Source organism: Chiloscyllium plagiosum, unplaced genomic scaffold (assembly GCF_004010195.1).
Source record: "Chiloscyllium plagiosum isolate BGI_BamShark_2017 unplaced genomic scaffold, ASM401019v2 scaf_54, whole genome shotgun sequence".
In the NCBI taxonomy this organism is placed as follows: domain Eukaryota; kingdom Metazoa; phylum Chordata; class Chondrichthyes; order Orectolobiformes; family Hemiscylliidae; genus Chiloscyllium; species Chiloscyllium plagiosum.
Window position 1 is genome coordinate 257,251 of NW_025215379.1, and position 19,250 is coordinate 276,500.

The 19,250-nt window shown below is 39.2% G+C and overlaps 1 protein-coding gene across 1 annotated transcript in view; it reads right to left on the reverse strand.

Annotated features, from left to right (window-relative positions):
- Nucleotides 1-15,523, reverse strand: part of wdr1 (WD repeat domain 1) — a gene marked incomplete at its 5' end in the record, with an annotated part of 42,367 nt that extends 26,844 nt beyond the window's left edge. The window contains 5 exons of the mRNA XM_043686859.1: nucleotides 2,745-2,978; nucleotides 3,426-3,506; nucleotides 6,332-6,409; nucleotides 11,448-11,628; nucleotides 15,366-15,523. Of these exons, the coding sequence (XP_043542794.1) occupies nucleotides 2,745-2,978; nucleotides 3,426-3,506; nucleotides 6,332-6,409; nucleotides 11,448-11,628; nucleotides 15,366-15,523 (732 nt within the window). The remainder of the gene's footprint in view (nucleotides 1-2,744; nucleotides 2,979-3,425; nucleotides 3,507-6,331; nucleotides 6,410-11,447; nucleotides 11,629-15,365) is intronic.
- Between the last annotated feature and the right edge of the window lie 3,727 nt (nucleotides 15,524-19,250).

Sequence of the window (19,250 nt, forward strand, 5' to 3'; positions counted from 1 at the left end):
CTAATATAATGCTCTGGCATAGGACTAATAATTCAATTACTTTGCTTTTGGTGGCACTTTTATTTTTTAAGTATTATTGTATTTCAGTGTTATAACAGTAGATTTCGTGCCCACATGGGCACCGAGTGGAGCATGATGTAATCTGAAACAACACTGATTAGAACGATTAGAATCCCTAGTGTGGAATCAGGTCCTTCGGCCCAACAAGTCCACACCAATCCTCCAATGAGTACCCCACCCAAACCCATTCGCCTACATTTACCCCTGACTGATGCACCTAACCCACACATCCCTTAACACTATGGGCAATTTAGCATGGCCAATTCACCTAACCAACACATCTTTGCACTGTGGGAGGAAACCGGAGCACCCAGAGGAAACCCATGCAGACACAGGGAGAATGTGCAAACTCCACATAGCATGTTTAATCAAGACTCACGGTAGAATTACTTTCTTCCTGTCTAGTTCTGGGTGACTATACCATTAAAACGTATGCAATTTTAATCCAGAATAAAGCAAAACATTGGTATCAAACAGAAAAGTTTCACTTATGATACCAAAAATAATTACTTAACACGTTCTCTTTTCATTCACCTCAAAATATGCTCATCTTGAAACCTCCCATCCCAGGGAAAATACATCTACCATTAACCCCATCTATAGCCCTCATGATTTTATCAACATCTATAAAAGGTCACCCCTCAACCTCCTACGCTCCAGTGAAAAACATCCCAGCCTATCAAGCCTTTGTTTATATACCTGGTATCATCCCGATAAATCTCCTGTCTACCCTCTCCAGATTAATAACATCCTTCCTCTAATAGGGCAACCAGAACTGGACACTCCAGAAGTGGCCTCAATGTCCTATACAACCTCAACATGAATTCCCAAGGAATGAGCAATGAAGGCAAGCATACTAAATGCCTTGTGAATCACCCTGTCCATATGTGACACAAAAAGTATGTATCTGAACCCCTAGGTCCCTCAATTCTGCAACACTATCCCAAGTCCTACCATTAATTGTTTATGATCCTTCTGTAATCTTAGAAAACCTTCCTCATTCTACTTTGCCTTTACTGTCATCCGCAGACTTACTAACCATGTCTCTCTGTTCTCATCCAAATTATTTATAACAATAAGAACATTACAACCAGGAGCAGGAGCAAGCCATCTGGCCCTTCAAGCCCACTCTGCCTTCAATAAAATCATGGTAAAAGTTTTCCAGGCCTCAGCTCCACTTACTCACCCTCTCCCAAGAGCTCTACTATTCAAAACATTATCTGAGCTTTAAAAACATTCAACGAGGTAGCCTCAAATACTTTACTGGGAAGGAAATTTCATAGATTTCGAAACCTTTGGTTGAAGAAATTCCTCCTCAATACCGTCCTAAATCTGCTCCCTCTAATTTTGAGGTTATGCCCTCTTGTTCTAGTTTCACCCGCCAGTGGAAACAACCTCCCAGCTTCTCTCTTATCTATTCCCTTCCTAACTTTATATGTTTCTATAGGATTTCCCCCTCATTCTTCTAAATTTCAATGAACATATAGAGGAACCTCGATTATCCAAAGGACACGGGTGGGGAGTATTTTGTTCGGTTAATCAAATGTTGGATTATTGAATGCCGGATAACAGTTCAGCCGAGCATCGGGACTTTGTGATCTTGCCGGATAATCGAATGCTGGATAATGCTGTAATCCCAGTCTACTCAGTCTCTCCTCAAAAGTCAATCCTCTGAACTCTGGAATCAACCTAGTGAATCTCCTCTGCCTCCCCTCCAAATGACAAACAAGAGGACCCAGAACTGATTCTGTGGAACACCTCTGATGATGGGCCTCCAGTCTGAAAAGCAACCTTCTCCCACCACTCTGTCTCCTGCCATTAAGGCAATTTTTCACCCAGTTGGCAAGCTCATCTTGAATCCCATGTGTTCTAACTTTATTAAATTAGTCTAAAACACAGAACCTTGTCAAAAGCTTTACTAAAGTCCATGTAAACAATGCCTACTGCTCTGCCCTCAGTCTTTTTGGTAACTTCCTCAAAAAAAATCAAGTTTGAGACACCTCGAACAAAACCACACTGACTTTCCCTCTCAATTTGTGCCTCTAAATATTTATAAATTCTACTTTTTTAAGCTATCATCTCTAACAACTTACCCACAACCGAAGTCAGACTCTCAGATCTATAATTCCCCGGTTTCTACTTACAACCATTTCTTAAACAAAGGCATAACATTAGCCACCCTCCAGTTGTCAGGCACCTCACCTGCAGTTATAGATAAATGCAAATGAGAGATTTAATAAAGACATAAGGGGCAATTTTTTTTTTACACCAAGGGGGATTCATCTGTGGAATGAATTCCCTGTGGAAGTGGTGGATATGGGCACAGTTACAGTGCTTAAAAGATACTTCCGTAAGCACATGAAAGGTTTGGAGGGATATAGGCAGGAGCAAGCAGCTGGGGCTAACTTAGTTTGGGATTATATTCAACATGGACTGGTGGACCGAAGAGTCTGTTTCCATGCTGTATGACTATGTAATAGAACAGCTTTTCATGCTATAGGGCTTTTTGACATGAAATTAACAGATACTCTATCATTTATGAATGATTCCACCAAGTGAATGGTCACAATGAAGGATTACCATTAAAAGTGAACATCCCTGATCTAAGACATTATCATGTCAGAATTCACTCAGTACTTTAGAAACAGAACTGGGAGCCAACCTATGACTAGCAAGTTCAATACCTTGATGATACGTAGCGGCTTGCTGGGATTTGCTTTATCCAGATAGTTAATGTAGCCAGAAAGTGAAACGCTCAGCAGATGATTATTCTGCCACAAGCAGCCCAATTGTTGATCCATTACATCACTTCCCATAGTAAATGTTGTCACTGCACTGTTGGCTTCAACATCCCATAGTTTAACAGTCTTATCTCCAGAAGCAGAAATTAGGTGCGTACTATCAGCATTCCAACTAACCTGTCAAAGGTAAGTGACAAAAGTTAAAATATGGTAGTTCAAACAATTAAAAAGTTTAAGTCACTGCCATCTTTTAAGAGTTGCTAAAATTACAAACAAGTCAACATGCACAAGAGTTTCAAACTGCATACTGAATTGAACTTTGTCACAGTATCACTGGCTTCAACATGCTAATTTTTCAAAACAAAACAAAGTTGGAAAAAATGCAAGAAATTTTTAAAAATTTTAAATGCATTAGCCACGGAATTAGGGAAATATAATACAAATCTGAAGCTTTCGCTTCACATTTGATGTCTGTTTAAATGTTAAGATATAGTTAAAAGCTATACAAAACAACAAACATTAGTTTAACAAATGAAGGAGAATAGCTGCAAACTCAATTATGATCAATTAATCAAACACGACAAGCAAACTTATCATAACTGATGGACCCTAAAACAAACTTACGGCATATACACCTCCATTATGGGCACTGGAGCCTCCAAGAGCACATATCTGATTTCCATCCTTCCCATTATAGATAAAAATCTATTATGAAAAAGTATACACATTACTTCAAATGGGACACCAAAATAATTAAGAAAAAGTTAAAATTAAGTATTCAACTTTGCAAGAAACTACAGAATATATTTGTATGCTGAAATATCTTTAAAAATGTGCAAACTAAATACCACTAATTACAATAACGTAGGAAACAATGTTTTTTTTAAAATGCCTTCCAAATCCTAGTGAGTTTTGAGAAGATTTGTAGCTCAGGTTGAGGAATCACAGCCCTACTCAAAAAGCTTCAGAAATCTGGAGAAATAAGAGAAACCAGACAGATCCAACACACCACTCTTCCATAGTTTACTCAAAATTCACAAACCAGGAGCCCCCCCCTCCCCCCAGTCTCACTAGCTGGAACATCCACTTACAGATTGGCCAAGGAACTACACCAAAGACACTTAGAAGACAACTCACGCCACTCCATCCAAGAATTCCAGAAGATCAAAGACACTAAGAAGAGGATGAAATAATGGTCTCTTTTGATGTAACAGCCCTGTTTACATCAATCAAGCTAGTGGACCTATGCCTTACCACACACACTTCTTCAACAACAAAACCTACAGACAAACAAATAGAACACCCATGGGATCTCTGAAATCAAGGTTCTTAGCAGAGGCAGTAATGAACAGACTTGAACAACCAGCTCTGCCAACCATCCAACCCAAACTTTAGGGTCCGCTACGTGGATGACATCTTTGTCATCATTAAATGAAACAAATTAGAGGTAACCTTCAAGACTATCAATAATACTCTTACCAATTGGAGAACTACAGAAGCAATCACCCCAACATCCACAAACAAAGCAGCATCAGAACATTATTTCAATGAGCCACCACACACTGCTGTACAGAGGAACTACGCAGAGCAGAGGAAACTCACCTATATAGTGTATTCAAAAAGAACGGGTATCCAATGAACACAATCCGTCGATTTCTCAGCAACAAACCCGAACAAGCAGGCAAAACACGTCCAGAAACCCCAGCCACTCCTCCCCTACATCAAAAATATCTCGGAAATGACTGCCAGACTACTCAGACCCCTTGGCATCATGGTAGCTAGCCCAAAGGCCCACCAACACAGTAAAACAGCAGCTAACGAACCTGAAAGACCCTATACAGGCAACAAGCAAAACTAATGTCATTTACAAAATACCGTGCAAGGACTGTAACAAACATTACATTGGACAAACAGGCAGAAAACTAGCCACCAGGATTCATGAACACCAACTAGCCACAAAAAGACATGATCCTCTCTCACTAGTATCCTCATATATGGATGAGGATGGACATGACTTTGACTGGGACAACACATCCATCCTAGGACAAGCCAAACAAAGACACGCACAAGAATTCCTAGAAGCGTGGCATTCTAACTGGAACTCCATCAAACAACACATCGAGTTAGACCCCATCTACCACACCCTGAGAAAAGGAACAGGAAATGACATCACCAACCCAAAGAAACCCATACATATAAATAGAAATCAGGAATTTTCAGCAGTGCTTCGCCTGAGGCCCATTGAAGATGTTACCTCGTAGGGTGACAAAATATCTGGAAATGAACTTCCAAATCCTTCTAAAGGATAATTCAATTATCCTTCCTTTAAAACAATCTTTTTGCAAAGATGAAGCCAGTTAGTCCATACCTGGATTTTCCTTTTTTAAAATAGCTTTAAAAGTTCCATCTTAAAAGCTAAATGAAAACAAGAACTCTTGAAATCACAACTCTCACTACTACTTATTTGGGCCCAAAATTTGACATTTACCCATTGTATCCTTAAATAAGGCCTAGGAAATACATTTTCCATATCCACAGGATGTGAGCAGCACTTTGCAAGTGCAGACTGTTTAAAATTGTTAGAAAATTAAAATGCATTCAAATTGGAGCCTAAATGTTTTATGTCGTCCCTGCAGTTGATTCAGTATTTTGCTGCCTTACCATCTTAAACAATGATAAATGTCAAAGATGTAATTTTGTTGCCCACCAAGATCAACTGTTGCGGTTCAAAATACTGCCAAATGTTGCAAGGTTTGAGATTGAAGTGTGCAGCATTTTCAAAAGGTACATTATGGAAGCATTTTCAATTACAATCTTAACCATAAATTAATGATAGCAAAGCAAGATATGTCTACTTCATGAAGAGCAAGCTACAGAGGTATAATATTGGCAAAGAAAGGGATTATGTTAATTACAATGAAGAACTGAACAATGACTGATTTATAACATCCACATTGTACTCATATCTGCGTGGTGATGCTTGTAGATACTTTACTCAGAACCGGTGATTTAACTATGCCTCTTGTTAAGTTTTGTTAAGTGGCAGAACCTGCCTACTTGAATGCATGTTACTGTCCTAATTAGGTCATACCACACAGAGGAATGACAAGTCATTTCTCTAAAGACACAAACTTGGATAAATAATTAACAATCATTGCAACTATTTCCCAGATTTCATTCAACCAAAGAGCAATATCCAATTACTGAACTGTAATAAGATCAACTTGTCATCTTTTGGAAAATGCCACTGAAGCAAATTGTGGTTGTGAACAGATAAAACACTGTGCCTTGTACAAGTACTAGCTAGGTCTGTATGTTTTCATTGTTTTTTTTAAATATAAGTTAATAGAGAATAAAAACTCTTCTTCCAGCGTACACATTCTCAAAAGCAAAAGCAGAAGTGACCTCAACAAATGTTGAGACGGAGCTCATAGTGCTGAAGTTTCCACCCTGAAGCAATGTAAGCAGTTAACACATACAAACTCAGAAATGAAACACTGTATTTCAGAATAATTTATGCCTAATCTTACCTGCCCATCTGCACCAGCTGATGCAAACTTGCTTCCATCAGGCGAATACCGTAAGCAGTTAACAAACTTTGTATGGTTCTAAGGGAGAATCAGAGAAACACGTTTAGCAAATATATATGTACAAATAAAAGATATTTCTTTTCTAGGTGAGATTTTAGGAGTGATACAAGCATAAAAGGTGCGAAACTTTAAAATGGACCATAACAAGGCACTTTGTAAATAATTCAAGATTTTGCCACTCAATTAAATTTGCAATATATTCCTTACGTGAATGTGAGGGGTAATCCAAATTGGAAGGTATCAAATTTATTAGCAGGAACTTGAAAAGATGCTAAAGAGATGAGAAGACAGGAGAAACAAAGCCAAGCATCAAAGATGCTTCAAAGGCAGAATGATGTCAAAGTTAAAGCACTCTGCCTGAATGCACATAATATTTGTAACAACATAGGTGATCTAACTGCCATTACAGAAACATGACTACACGGTGACCCCTTGTATTGAAACAGTGTCTTCCAGCTCTGGATTTCATAGAGTGAGAAAAAAAAATCCACTTATAGCATCCACCTCTCAAACCAGTTCAGAATCTTACAGGTTTCAGTAAAATCAGCTCATTCTTTAACCACCAAGGCCCAATCTGCACAACATTACCCCATGAGATGATCCCATCATCTCAGGTAGCAGAAAAGTGAGCCTTCTCTAACTAATGTCCAATACTCCTCAAATAAGAAGCTGCCCATGTTCAAATGCAATATCCAAACTTTGGCTGATAAGTGGCACATGGATCTACAAAGAAATGACAGGCAATGATTACCTCTAATAAGAGACAATCTTACACTGTCCCTTGACATTCAATGGTGTTACCATCATTGAATCTTCCACTAGCAACATCCCACAGGTTACCACTGACCAGAAGCACAACTAGATTCGTCACAAAGTGGCTACATGAGTCAGTTAGAGACTAGGAATACTGTAGCGAGTAAACTCACTTCCTGATTCCCTAAAGCCTGTCTACCAGCTACAAATCAAAAAAGTGTTATGGAATATTCCCCACTTGCTTGGACGGGTGCAGCTTGAACAACAAGCAGCTTGTCACCATTTAGGACAAACAGCATACTTGGTCTGTACCACATCCACAAGCATCCACTCCCTCTACCACCAAAGCTCAGTCCATGCTTCCTGCTACTATCTACATGACACACTGCAGAAATTCACCAAAGTTCCTCAGACAGCACTTTCCAAGGCCAAGAACACTGCGATCCAAAGGACAACTGCAGCATATACATAGGAACATGTGCAATTTCCCCAATATTACTGTTCCTTCTTTGTCACTGGGTCAAAATTCTGGAATTTCCTCAAGGGCATTGACAGTAAACCTACAACATGTGGGCTGCAGCAGTTCAAAAAGGCAGCTCACCATGACCTTAAGAGCAACCAGGGATGAATAGTAAAGGCTGGTCAGCAGGGAACTCTTACGTCCCACAGTGAATTATAAAAGATCAAACAGTATACAGAACATTAGGTAGCAAGACGTTCCTACTTTATACTTCAACCACTTCCCTTGCAAGAAAGGGCAACATGCCATTTGCCTTCCAATTCCTTACTGCCTCCACACATCTTAACTTTGAGACTGGTGTACAAGAACAGTGTACATAAATCCCATTGTACCAAATAACTTGGTCTCCCAACGTTTTTTAAAAAAAGCCTCTGCTTTTCTATTTGTCCCAAAGCAGGACCTAATTTTTCCACATTAAAATCTACTGAATCTAACTCTGTACACGGTCCCCTCTTCACAACTTGCTTTCTGACCTTTATACTAAATTTGGCTGTAATATTAGAAGTCACTTTATAAAGCAACTATAATAAACTGCAAATAGTTGAGGCTCGAGCACTGATCCATGTGGCATTCCACTAGTTACAATTTAGCAAACTTAAATGGACTATCTTATCCTGACTGATTTTGGATAGTCAGCCAATGCTCTGTCCACACTAATGTATTAATCCCACCACCATAAACTTTTGTCTGGTATAATGTCCTATTAGAAAACAGATTATCATTTCCAATTTGGAAATCCAAATACACTTGCACCTGCAAGTTACCATTAATTCACTCTGCCTATTAACTCCTCCAAAGTTGTGTCAAATTTTCATAAAGTTAGGTTGGCTCTGCTTGATTATATCTGGTCTTCCAGATGCCTTGCTGCTATTTCTTCAATAGTGAATTTTGGCCTAAAGTTTCCTGCTTTTTGCCTTATTCCTTTCTTGAATAGATAATTATAATTTGGAGTTTTCCAATAGAAATTGATAGGTGTACTCTAGATGGTAGATTCACCACAGTTATTGTAGGACCTTTCTTACAAACTATTATTTCTTCATGTAGATACTGTCCTATGTGAACCTGTTGATTGGAAGCCTATATATTACCTACAGTGACTTCTTACCCCCACCCAAATTGATCAGCAACTTCATCATCTAATTAAGTGATTTTGCACTGTTGTATTGAACTTATGCTTTAACAATGCTACTCCCTTTTCTTTATGCCTATCCCTTTAAAATTTCAATAGACAATAGGTGCTGGAGGCAGCCATTCTTCCCTTCGAGCCTGCACCACCATTCATTACGATCATGGCTGATCATCCTCAATCAAATACTCTTGAATATGCAGATCCCAATGTTAGTCACCTTTGTAACCATTTTTTATAGCAACAATTCTATTGTACCCAATGATTCCCATTTGTGCTGTTCAATCATCCATCTCAGTACAAGTGCTCTACAGGGCCCTCTTGTGGTGCAGAGGAAATGCCCCTACCCTTGAACCGAGAAATCCAGGTTCAACTCCCACCTGCTCGAGGGGCGTGTAATAAGATTGCTGAACAGGCTAATTGCAAAAATAGATGAACTTTTTTTTAAAAATGCATGCATTTTGAGAAAGTCTTTTAATCGACTTGCCACCATTTCTCCTACCTTGATCCAATTTAGTAGTGGCCGTCATGCTTCATCTCCTTGTTTTCATTGCGCAGTTGTTACTCTTATAACTTTCAAACCCTCCCCTCCATTGAAGACGTCACCTCTCACTAAGTTATTAGTTCAAAGACCTCTTTAAAACCCTAGTTAAACAATTCACCAAGACACTGTCCCAGACAGTTCAAGTCAAATACCACCCAACATCACAGCTCCATAATTCCCAAATACCAACGCCTGTCCCCCAAGAGTAGAAGCCCTGTTTTTTGCACATTGACCTTTGAACTCGGCTCTCTGATCTTATTTTTTCTGATTCCAATGTACTTGATGCACTGAATATATATGACCACTGGATATAACAAGCAAAGCACTTTCTAGACAACTCATCACACAAGGTCATTGAGATGTACAGCATGGAAACAGATGCTTTGGTCCAACTGGTCCATGCTGATCAGATATAATTTAAAATTAATCCAGTCCCATTTGCCAGCACCCAGCCCATATTCCTCTCAATCATCCAGACGCCTTTTAAATGTTGTAATTCTACCACCCTCCACCACCACCACCTCTGACAGTTCCAACCATACACATACCACCCTTTGCATGAAAAAAATTGCCCCTTAGGTCTCTAATATTTCCTCTCACCCAAAACCTATTCTCTCTAGTTCTGGACTCTCCCACCACAGAGAAAAGACTTATTTACCCTATTCACATCCCTCATGATTTTGTAAACCTCTGTAAGGTCACCCTTCAGCCTCCGATGCTCCAGGGGAACAGCCCCAACCTGTTCAGCCTCTCTATAGCTCAAACCCTCCAACCCTGGCAACAACGTTGTAAATCTTTTCTGAACCCTTGCAAGTTTCACAACATCATTCCAATAGGAGGGAGACCAGGATTGCACAATTTTCCAAAAGCGGTCTAACCAATCTCCTGTACCGCCGCAACATGACCTCCCAACTCCTATACTCAATACTCTGACCAATAAAGGGAAAGCATACCAAACGCCTTCTTCACTATCCTATCTACCTGCAAATCTACTTTGAAGGAGCTATGAATCTACACTCAAAGGTCTCTTTATTCAGCAACACTCCCTAGGATCTTACCATTAAATGTATAAGTCCTGCCCCGATTTGCGTTTCCAAAAGGCAACACCTCACATTTATCTAAATTAAACTCCATCTGCCGTTCCTCAGCTCATTTGCCCATCCGATCAAGATCCCATTGTACGCTGAGGTAACCTTCTTCGTTACCCACTATACTGCCAACCAACCCCACCACCTTGTGCCCAACATTTCAACTCCCCCTCCTACTCCGCTGAGGACATGCAGGTTCTGAGCCTCCTCCATTGCCACTCCTTTACCACCCAACACCTGGAGGATGAACACCTCATCTTCCGCCTTGGGACCCTCCAATCCCACTGCATCAATGTGGATTTCACCAGTTTCCTCATTTTCCCTCCCCTCAACCTTATCCTACTTCCAAACTTCCTGTCTCAGCCCTACCCACCCATCTTCTCTCCACTCTAATCTCCCCTTTCACCTTTGCTCCCACTTCCATCCGCTTATTGCGCACTCAGCTACCTTCCCCACTATTCCTGATGAAGGACTTTTGCCCGAAACATCGATTTTCCTGCTCCTCGGATGCTGCCTGAACTGCTGTGCTTTTCCAGCACCACTCTAATCTAGAATCTGGTTTCCAGCATCTGCAGTCCTTGCTTTTACCTTCCCCTCAGCCCCACCCCCTCCCCATTTCTCTCTCCACGGAGGCTTCCAGCCTCGTTCCTGATGAAGGCCTTTTGCCTAAAACGTCAATTTTCCTGCTCCTCAGATGCTGCCTGACCTGCTACGCTTTTCCAGCACCACACTCTTGACTCCAATTTTGGTGTAAATTTTTCAAACTTACTAACAATATTTATGTTCACATCCAAACCATTTATGTAAAATGATGAAAAGCAGTGGACCCAGCACCAATCCTTGGTGCAAGAAAATTAACATGAATATAAATTATTCCAGTAAATAACTAGAAATGGTTAAAATTTAGCAAGTGTATATAATAGTAGAGTCATTATTTGCAATATATCTCTCGACTGCATAGCACAAAACTGGTCTGTTTATTACAGCATTCCTCAACAGCACTGAAAGCTTAATAGGTTGCTTACGTTTATTGTAAACTTGAACTTTACAGGAAGTGCTTCAAAGAACACGCAGGTGTAATCATCACTACCAGTCACAACACGAAACGGTCGATTTGGCTTAAAAGCTATGCTGTTTATAACTTTACTGTGGCCAGTAATTGATCCTACAGAGGTTCCTGTGTCCCACTGGAAGACCGCTCCAAATCTGTAATGATTCAAACATAAATAGTTTTATACAATGAGTGGAAATAGTACATGTGAAATACTTTGCCATAGTGCTGACACAGCTAGCTTTCATTCGTTTTGTTTCTACAAAGTCTGCACAGCTTCTGTAATGGTTTCTCCTATTCTGCCCTAATGCCACTTCTGGCATTTGCGAGACTCTATTCTTATTCAGCTTGACACCCATACATTCTTGTCAATAGCATCATTCATAGATGGGAGAGTCAATTTTCACTTGCATACCAATAACAATGTGCTATCTCTGAAGTACTACTTTACAAAGTTAGCTACATTTATCAACCTCTATCTTAAACATAATTAACAACTGAATATTCACATCATTCTGGAGTGCAGTAAAAAAAATTCACAATAGTTAGCTCCTTGAATCTGTAAACCCACACCTGTGGATTTCCCAGGCAGGGAACTCTGCACCTACCTTATCAAGCCCCTTCAGGATTTGTATTGTATGCTTCAATTAGTTCATCTATCATTTTCTAAACTTCAGGCAATACAGAGTTAGTGTATTTAAATATGTTGCCATAGAACAATTCCCTCTTCCCAAGAATAAGTCCAGTGGGAACAGGTACTGTACTCTGAAGCAAGCAGATTATTCCTTATGTGACCAGATTAAACCAGCCTTGTACTCCAGGGGTTGTCACACTGATTCTTTGCATGATTATGGAAAGACTTACTTCTACACTCAATCTTCTGTTATAAAGTTAATAAAACATTCAGCTTCCTAATAGCTTACAGCACCTGCATATTAACTTGCTGTTTCAGGTCCAAGGTCACAAAGAGGAACTTCTGACTTTCAATATCCTGCATTTTTATCCAGATAACTTCACATTCAGTTACAATGCATTCCATCTGTCACATTATTGTCCATTCACTCTGCCTGCCTAAGTGAAGTCACGTCTTCACCATTTACTTTCCCAGCCAACTTTATATCATGAGCAAATGTGAATATATTATTCACAGTCCCTTCAAAGTTACGAATCTACACTGGAGAGAGAACATGTTCTGTGAAAGTATCTTCCATGATTCTGAACATTGTTTGCCCGACCTATAAAGTTAAAATCCTCCATGTTAAATGTAATAAAAGTCCTACTTACTTTCATAACATATGTTTTGTTCAACAATACTACCTGCAAGGAGGTAGTATCAGTTATGGTTTTCAACAGAGAACTGAATAGGCACCCCACCAAAAAAAAACTGCACGGTTGTGGGGACGACATGGATAGAGAAGTGGAATCGGCAGATTTACTTCTGCAAATAGCTAAAATGCAGGCTGAGCTAAATGGCTTGTGTGTAACCATTTTATGGCTTTATAAACAAAACTCAATAATTTTCTGGGCTCCAATTATGATTAGGAGTTAAAATACTTTCTCACTGCCTTTATCCAATCCTTTATTTTCAAGGCATGAAAATTCCATTATTTCATTTCCATTATTTCTACATTTAAATTATTTGATCCCATTGTCATTTGTAATCATATCATCATATAGAAATTTAACATCTATTAATTTGTCTCATATTACAAATATATACAATGTCTTTAACATTGACAGGTAAGGAAAGTTTGCATTCTACAAATAACGGTCTAAATTCTTCATTCACGTTAAAGGCAATTCATGTCGAAGAAACATGAATTAAAATGGAATCACCCGTACATGGGGGAAAAATTAATAGCTCTCATCAAAACATTCAATTTTTCAACCAGGGGGGTAATCTTTGTATCTAAATATTTAATGGAAAAAGTGGTGGCAAATCAAAAGGTTACTTTTTAATTGGGTGAAAGGCTGAAATGCACTTCCCATTAAAACATTTGAGAACAAAGTTTAGGGTGCCCTGTAATTACCATTATTCTCAACTACTGCATCAAGTTTAACATTCAAAAGACAATTACCTCAGGTTCAGAAAATTATTTAATGCACCACTGTATAAAGAACGAAAACTATCAATTGGTGACTATTTTTCCCCAAGGTAAAGGGGAACTACATTTCCAAACCTAGAACACCACTAAATTTACACTTCAGAACGCATTTTCATCCATATTTCATAATTGTTTACAGAAACACTCTGCTGTCTTTATTGGAGGAGAAAGTGAGGTCTGCAGATGCTGGAGATCAAAGTTGAAACTTTATTGCTGGAACAGCACAGCAGGTCAGGCAGCATCCAGGGAACAGGAGATTCGACGTTTCGGGCACAGGCCCTTCTTCAGGGATTCCTGAAGAAGGGCCTGTGCCCGAAACGTCGAATCTCCTGTTCCCTGGATGCTGCCTGACCTGCTGTGCTGTTCCAGCAATAAAGTTTCAACTGCTGTCTTTATTGCCCTATTATGGTACATAGTAAAAGCTCCACTCAATATTATAGAATGCAACTCTTGTAGGGCGATAGGATTTCCATTTAATCAGGTTGAGTTTAGTTTAAATTTGTTGCTTAGATGCAATGTTTTTGACAAAGTAATAGGTCTATCCAGAATTCGCTTCCTTTTTTTGTCCCATATGCACATGTTCCTAAATTTTGATCCATTTACAGCTAACTGCTGCCCATGATACATTGTTTAATTAAATGGTAGCAGTAAAATTCTGTGGCACCTCATTAAGATAAGTATCAAAGTAACAATATTGATTAGTAATCTCAAAGAAACACAATGTGCTTGCTAATTTCAAACATTCTCAAGCCACTAATTACTTGAAAACAAATTGTAGCTCTTCAGGGTACAGGCTGTAAAATGTGAACATGTTTGCCCATGCTAACTTTTGAGAATAATTTGTGATCACAAATAAATAACTTCAACTCTAACCTAAACTGCAAACTGAAACCTGTAGTTTTACTGGTAATAGGAATATGCTATCCTACTGTAATTTCAATGCTGGAAGATAGCATCGAATCGAATTTTGTATGTAGTGCTTCCATATATAGGAAGAATTCTTAAAAATGGGGAAAAAAAAATTGCAGATGCTGCAAACCTGAAATATTGACAGCAAATGCAAATATATTCAGATTGATATTCAGGGTATGGTGATGAGCAAAGGCACTGGAAATTGGAGAAATGGTTTTGTCTTTTAAAAAGAAGTGTTAGAACTTTGTTTCCGGTTCAGTCTCTCTCTCTCTCCAAAAACTGATATTACACTCTTTTGGAATGTAGGTTTTTTTATGTATTAGGAAGTAAATACAGATTATTTAAGTACATAAAACATGTTAAGTCATTTGTTATCCATCGAAAGAACAGTACTAATTTATCACACACAAAGTAAACATATTAAGCAAAAGTACTGATTCATTTGACTACATAGTAACACAGAAACATAGGTCAGCCAGCCCAATGAATCTGCTCTGCGATTCAATATCATCACTGTTCACCACCCAACTCAGTATCTTGTGCCCATTTTCTTCCTATACCCTTTGATGCATTTAGCCACAATGACTGTATCAATGGGTCCTTGAAAACATTCAACATTTTGACCTCAGCCACTTTCTGTAGCACAGAATTATATGGGTTCAGCATTTTGAGTAAAGAAATTTATTTTCAACTCAGTTCTAAATGGCCAACATTTCCTTAGACTGTGACTCCAGGTTCCAGCCTCCTTGGTTATCAATTACCCAGTCTAGCACTGTTGGAAATTTTTAGGTATGTTTGAGATACCGCTAATTCTTCCTTCTATTCTTAAAGAATGCAACAGGCCATGTTCTAACATTTACAATTTGAGGACTTACATTTCCTTTCCTCTTCCAACAGCAGCAATCTTTTGATTGTCCCCTGACCAACAAATATCTTTGATTGCTCCTGCAAAGGGTTGGTACTCAAACTTCAGTAGATGTTCTTTTTGGGTCGTATCCCAAATTCGAATTTTTCCAGAAGCATCTGTCACAATACAGAAAATTTTTTAAGTGATGTGTAAATACAGCAATCAAACATAGCATAGACGACCAGGCACTTTTTTAAAATTAAAGGATAAGTTTGCTTTATTATTCTAATGGCTATAAATACCAGCATTCCTTTTTCAGTACTTGATCATGATAACTTTAATGATGTATCTAGACCCAAAATTCCCTAGGGACAGGCTCTTCAAGTGCGAGTAGGTTCACATGATGAGTTTTTGGGGTCGGAAGCTCTGAAGCTGGTGGTGGAGGAAAGGAAGGAGTAATCAGAAGGTGGTGGACGAAAAAGAGAGAGGGAGAAACCCTTCCTCCATTCAATAACTTTAATAATCCCTCACCAAATTCTTAGTCAGATCTCTCAAAATCCGAAGCATGAAAATGCGGTCACATCAGTTTGGGAATCATTGTTATTAGATTTCCTACAGTGTGGAAACAGGCCCTTCAGCCCAACAAGTCCACACCAACACCCTCCAAACAGCAACCACCCAGACCCATTCCCCTATATTTACCCCTGCACCTAACACTATGGGCAATTTAGCATGGCCAATTCACCTAACCTGCACATCTTTAGACTGTGGGAGGAAACCGGAGCACCCGGAGGAAACCCACGCAGGCACAGGGAGAATGTACAAACTCCACAAACAGTTGCCAGAGGTGGGAATTGAACCCAGGTCCCTGGCGCTGTGAGACAGCAGTGCTAACCACTGAGCCACCGTGCCATCCATTGTCTTGCAACAATTTTTATTTTTTCACATTTAGAAAGCACCCAACGTTATTAATTTTCAATCTAACAGGAGGTATTTATTGACAATGGTATCAATTTGCCACACTTTTGCCCATTTAATCTACTAATACTGGCTTGTAATAGAGGTCACAAAGCCACTTGTATTGCAGTAATTCACAAATTTTGAATAGGTGGTTTTCTCTCTTATGTCATTAATAAAAAGTGATAGTTGGGACCCCAATATAAATTCATTCATCAATTCTGATGAAAAGGCTCTCTGCTTCTCTCCACACATGCTGATGGGAAACAATGTTAGATTCATGCCTTCATTATTTATGGTCACAATCTTTGGAACTTCCAGAGCTCATGGATTTCCTTCCTAAGCTAAACCAATTCAAGATTTCTTTTACATCCAAAACTATTGCTCCAATAGTGTCTCTGGCATTTACTTTGCTCTTCTTTTAAATCATGGTCATCTGTACCTCGGGGGAGACATAGAGCTAACGTGTGGAGAAGTAACCAAGGGGCTCAAATCCCACCATAGTCGCTGGCAGAATGATTAATAAATTTAATTGAATTACCATGACCAGCACCAATATCACCTAAAAAGGGTGAAAGTGTTGAGAGTTCACAGGATTAAGTGAATCCCAAACAGTAGAATCATTATCTGACACTTGATCAGTCCCAATATCACGAATAGTGGTAGACAATTAAAACTAATTGAACTAACATGTTCCAAAAATCTCTTCATCCTCAATGATTAAAAAGTCCAACATGTAAGCAAGAAACAATGCCAAAGCACTGGTAAATATTTTCAACAAGTACTGAATGGATGATCCATCTTGGCCTCCTCCCGAGATGTCCAGTCTTCAACCAATTTAGTTCACTCTTATGTAACATCAAGAAACAACTGAAAGCTCTGTTACTGCAAAGGACATGGGATCTGACCACATTCCAGTAATTGATCAGCACTTCATGTGACATTAAGAAGTCCTAGCCAAATTGAATATGGAGGAAAAAGGTACATTCATTGAAGTCATAGCCTCTGATACAAAAAATGACTGTGGTTACTAAAGGCCAATAATCTCAGTCTTAGGACATTACTGCAGGCATTCCTCAGGGTAATGTCCTCGGCCAAACCATCTCTTTCAATGAACTTTGCACCATAAAGGTTAGAATTAGGGATTAGTTGACTGCACGGCATTTACTACAATTTGGTGGTCCTCAGATACTGAAGCATACAAGCTCCCAAAACCGTTCTTTTTTATCCTTTCCTATTATGGAGTGGGCATTTCCAGAAAGGCATTTGGTGTTCATTCCCGATGGCCTATAAACTGAATGAGCTTGCTGGGGTGTAGCTAAGAGTCAACCATATTGGTCTAGAGTCACATATAGGTCTGAGCAGACAAGACTGGCAGATTTTTCTCGAAAAGAACATTAATAAACCAGTTTGGTTTTTACAACAATGGTAATTTCCACATTAATTATTAATGAGACTAGCTCATATTGCTAGATTTACTAATTGAATTTAAATTCCACCAGCTGCCATGGTGAGATTTGAACCCATGTCAGAGCATTAACAAGTCTTTGAATTACTATTAGTGACATTAGATCCCAGGGCAAATAACATTTGCTCCACGCAAGTGTCAGGTAATGACCATCAAACCATCTCCCCCTGGTATCCATTGACACCACCATCATTGAATCCACTATTATCTTTTAAATATGACAGGTACAGATGCAGGGGGGAGTGTGGGGATTGTGTGGCAAGTAACATACCTCCCATCTCCCCAAAGCTAATCCACAACTTACAAGTCAATAGTTTGGTGGAATTCTCTCCACTTGTCTCGATGAGTGCAGTTCTAACTCACTCAAATCCCAGTCAGGAGAAAGTAGCCTGCTTGACTAGCACACCATTCACAAGCAAAGCACAACAGCAATTCTGCTAGTTACTTAGTGATTTAATGACTTTTTAAAAAAATTGACACAGCAAGTATGGACATGCATTTTATAAAGACGTAAAATCATTCAAGATTTTACTTGGATTTTAATGCTTGAGAGGAAAAAGAGTTGATTTCAAGATCATTTTGCACTATTCCCACTGAGCTGAAGAGCCATTTTTTAATATTGACCCAGTACAGTACTATTGCTCATCAATGCGATACATGAAGCGTAGATGACTGAGGAGTCACACAGAAACTAAGGAGGGATAAAATAAAGAAAACTTGGGCAGTGTTGTAGAACAGGAACCTAGGGTGCAGGTACATAAATCTTTGAAGTTTGCATCATATATACAGAGGGTGGTTAAAAAGGCATTTGGCACGCTTGCCTTCATTGCTCAATCTTTTTGAGTATAGAAGTTGGGAAGTCACGTTGAGCTTGTACAGGACATTGTTGAGGCCGCTTCTGGAATACTGTGTCCAGTCTGGTCACCCAGTTATAGGAAGGATATGATCAAGCTGAAGAGAGTTCAGAAGATATTTATGAGGATTACCAGGCATGGAAGATTTGAGCTATAAAGGCTGGATAGGCTGGAACATTTTCCCAGAAGTGTTGGAGATGGAGAGGCAACTTGATAGAAGTTTACAAAATAATAAAGGTATAGATAGAGTTAATGGTAATTACTTTTGCTTCCATTGGGAAAATTTCAAAACTAAAGAGGCACATTTTTAAGGTGAGAGGAGAGATTTAAAAAGACTGGAGGTAAGCTTTTTTTAAAAACTGAGGGTGGTTCATGTGTGGAATGAACTTCCTCAGGAAGTGGTGGATGAGGGTACACTTACATGCAAGACATTTGGATAGATACACTAATCGGAAACGTTTACAGGGACATGGGCCCGGAGCATGAAGGTAGGGCTAGTTTAGTTTGCGATTACGTTTGGCATGGACTGGTTGGACCAAAGGGTCTGTTTCCGTGCTGTGTGACTCTATGACTCAGTACTACAGCACTACAACAGAACTCTGCCATATACCATAGCAATTTCATTTCCAAATTA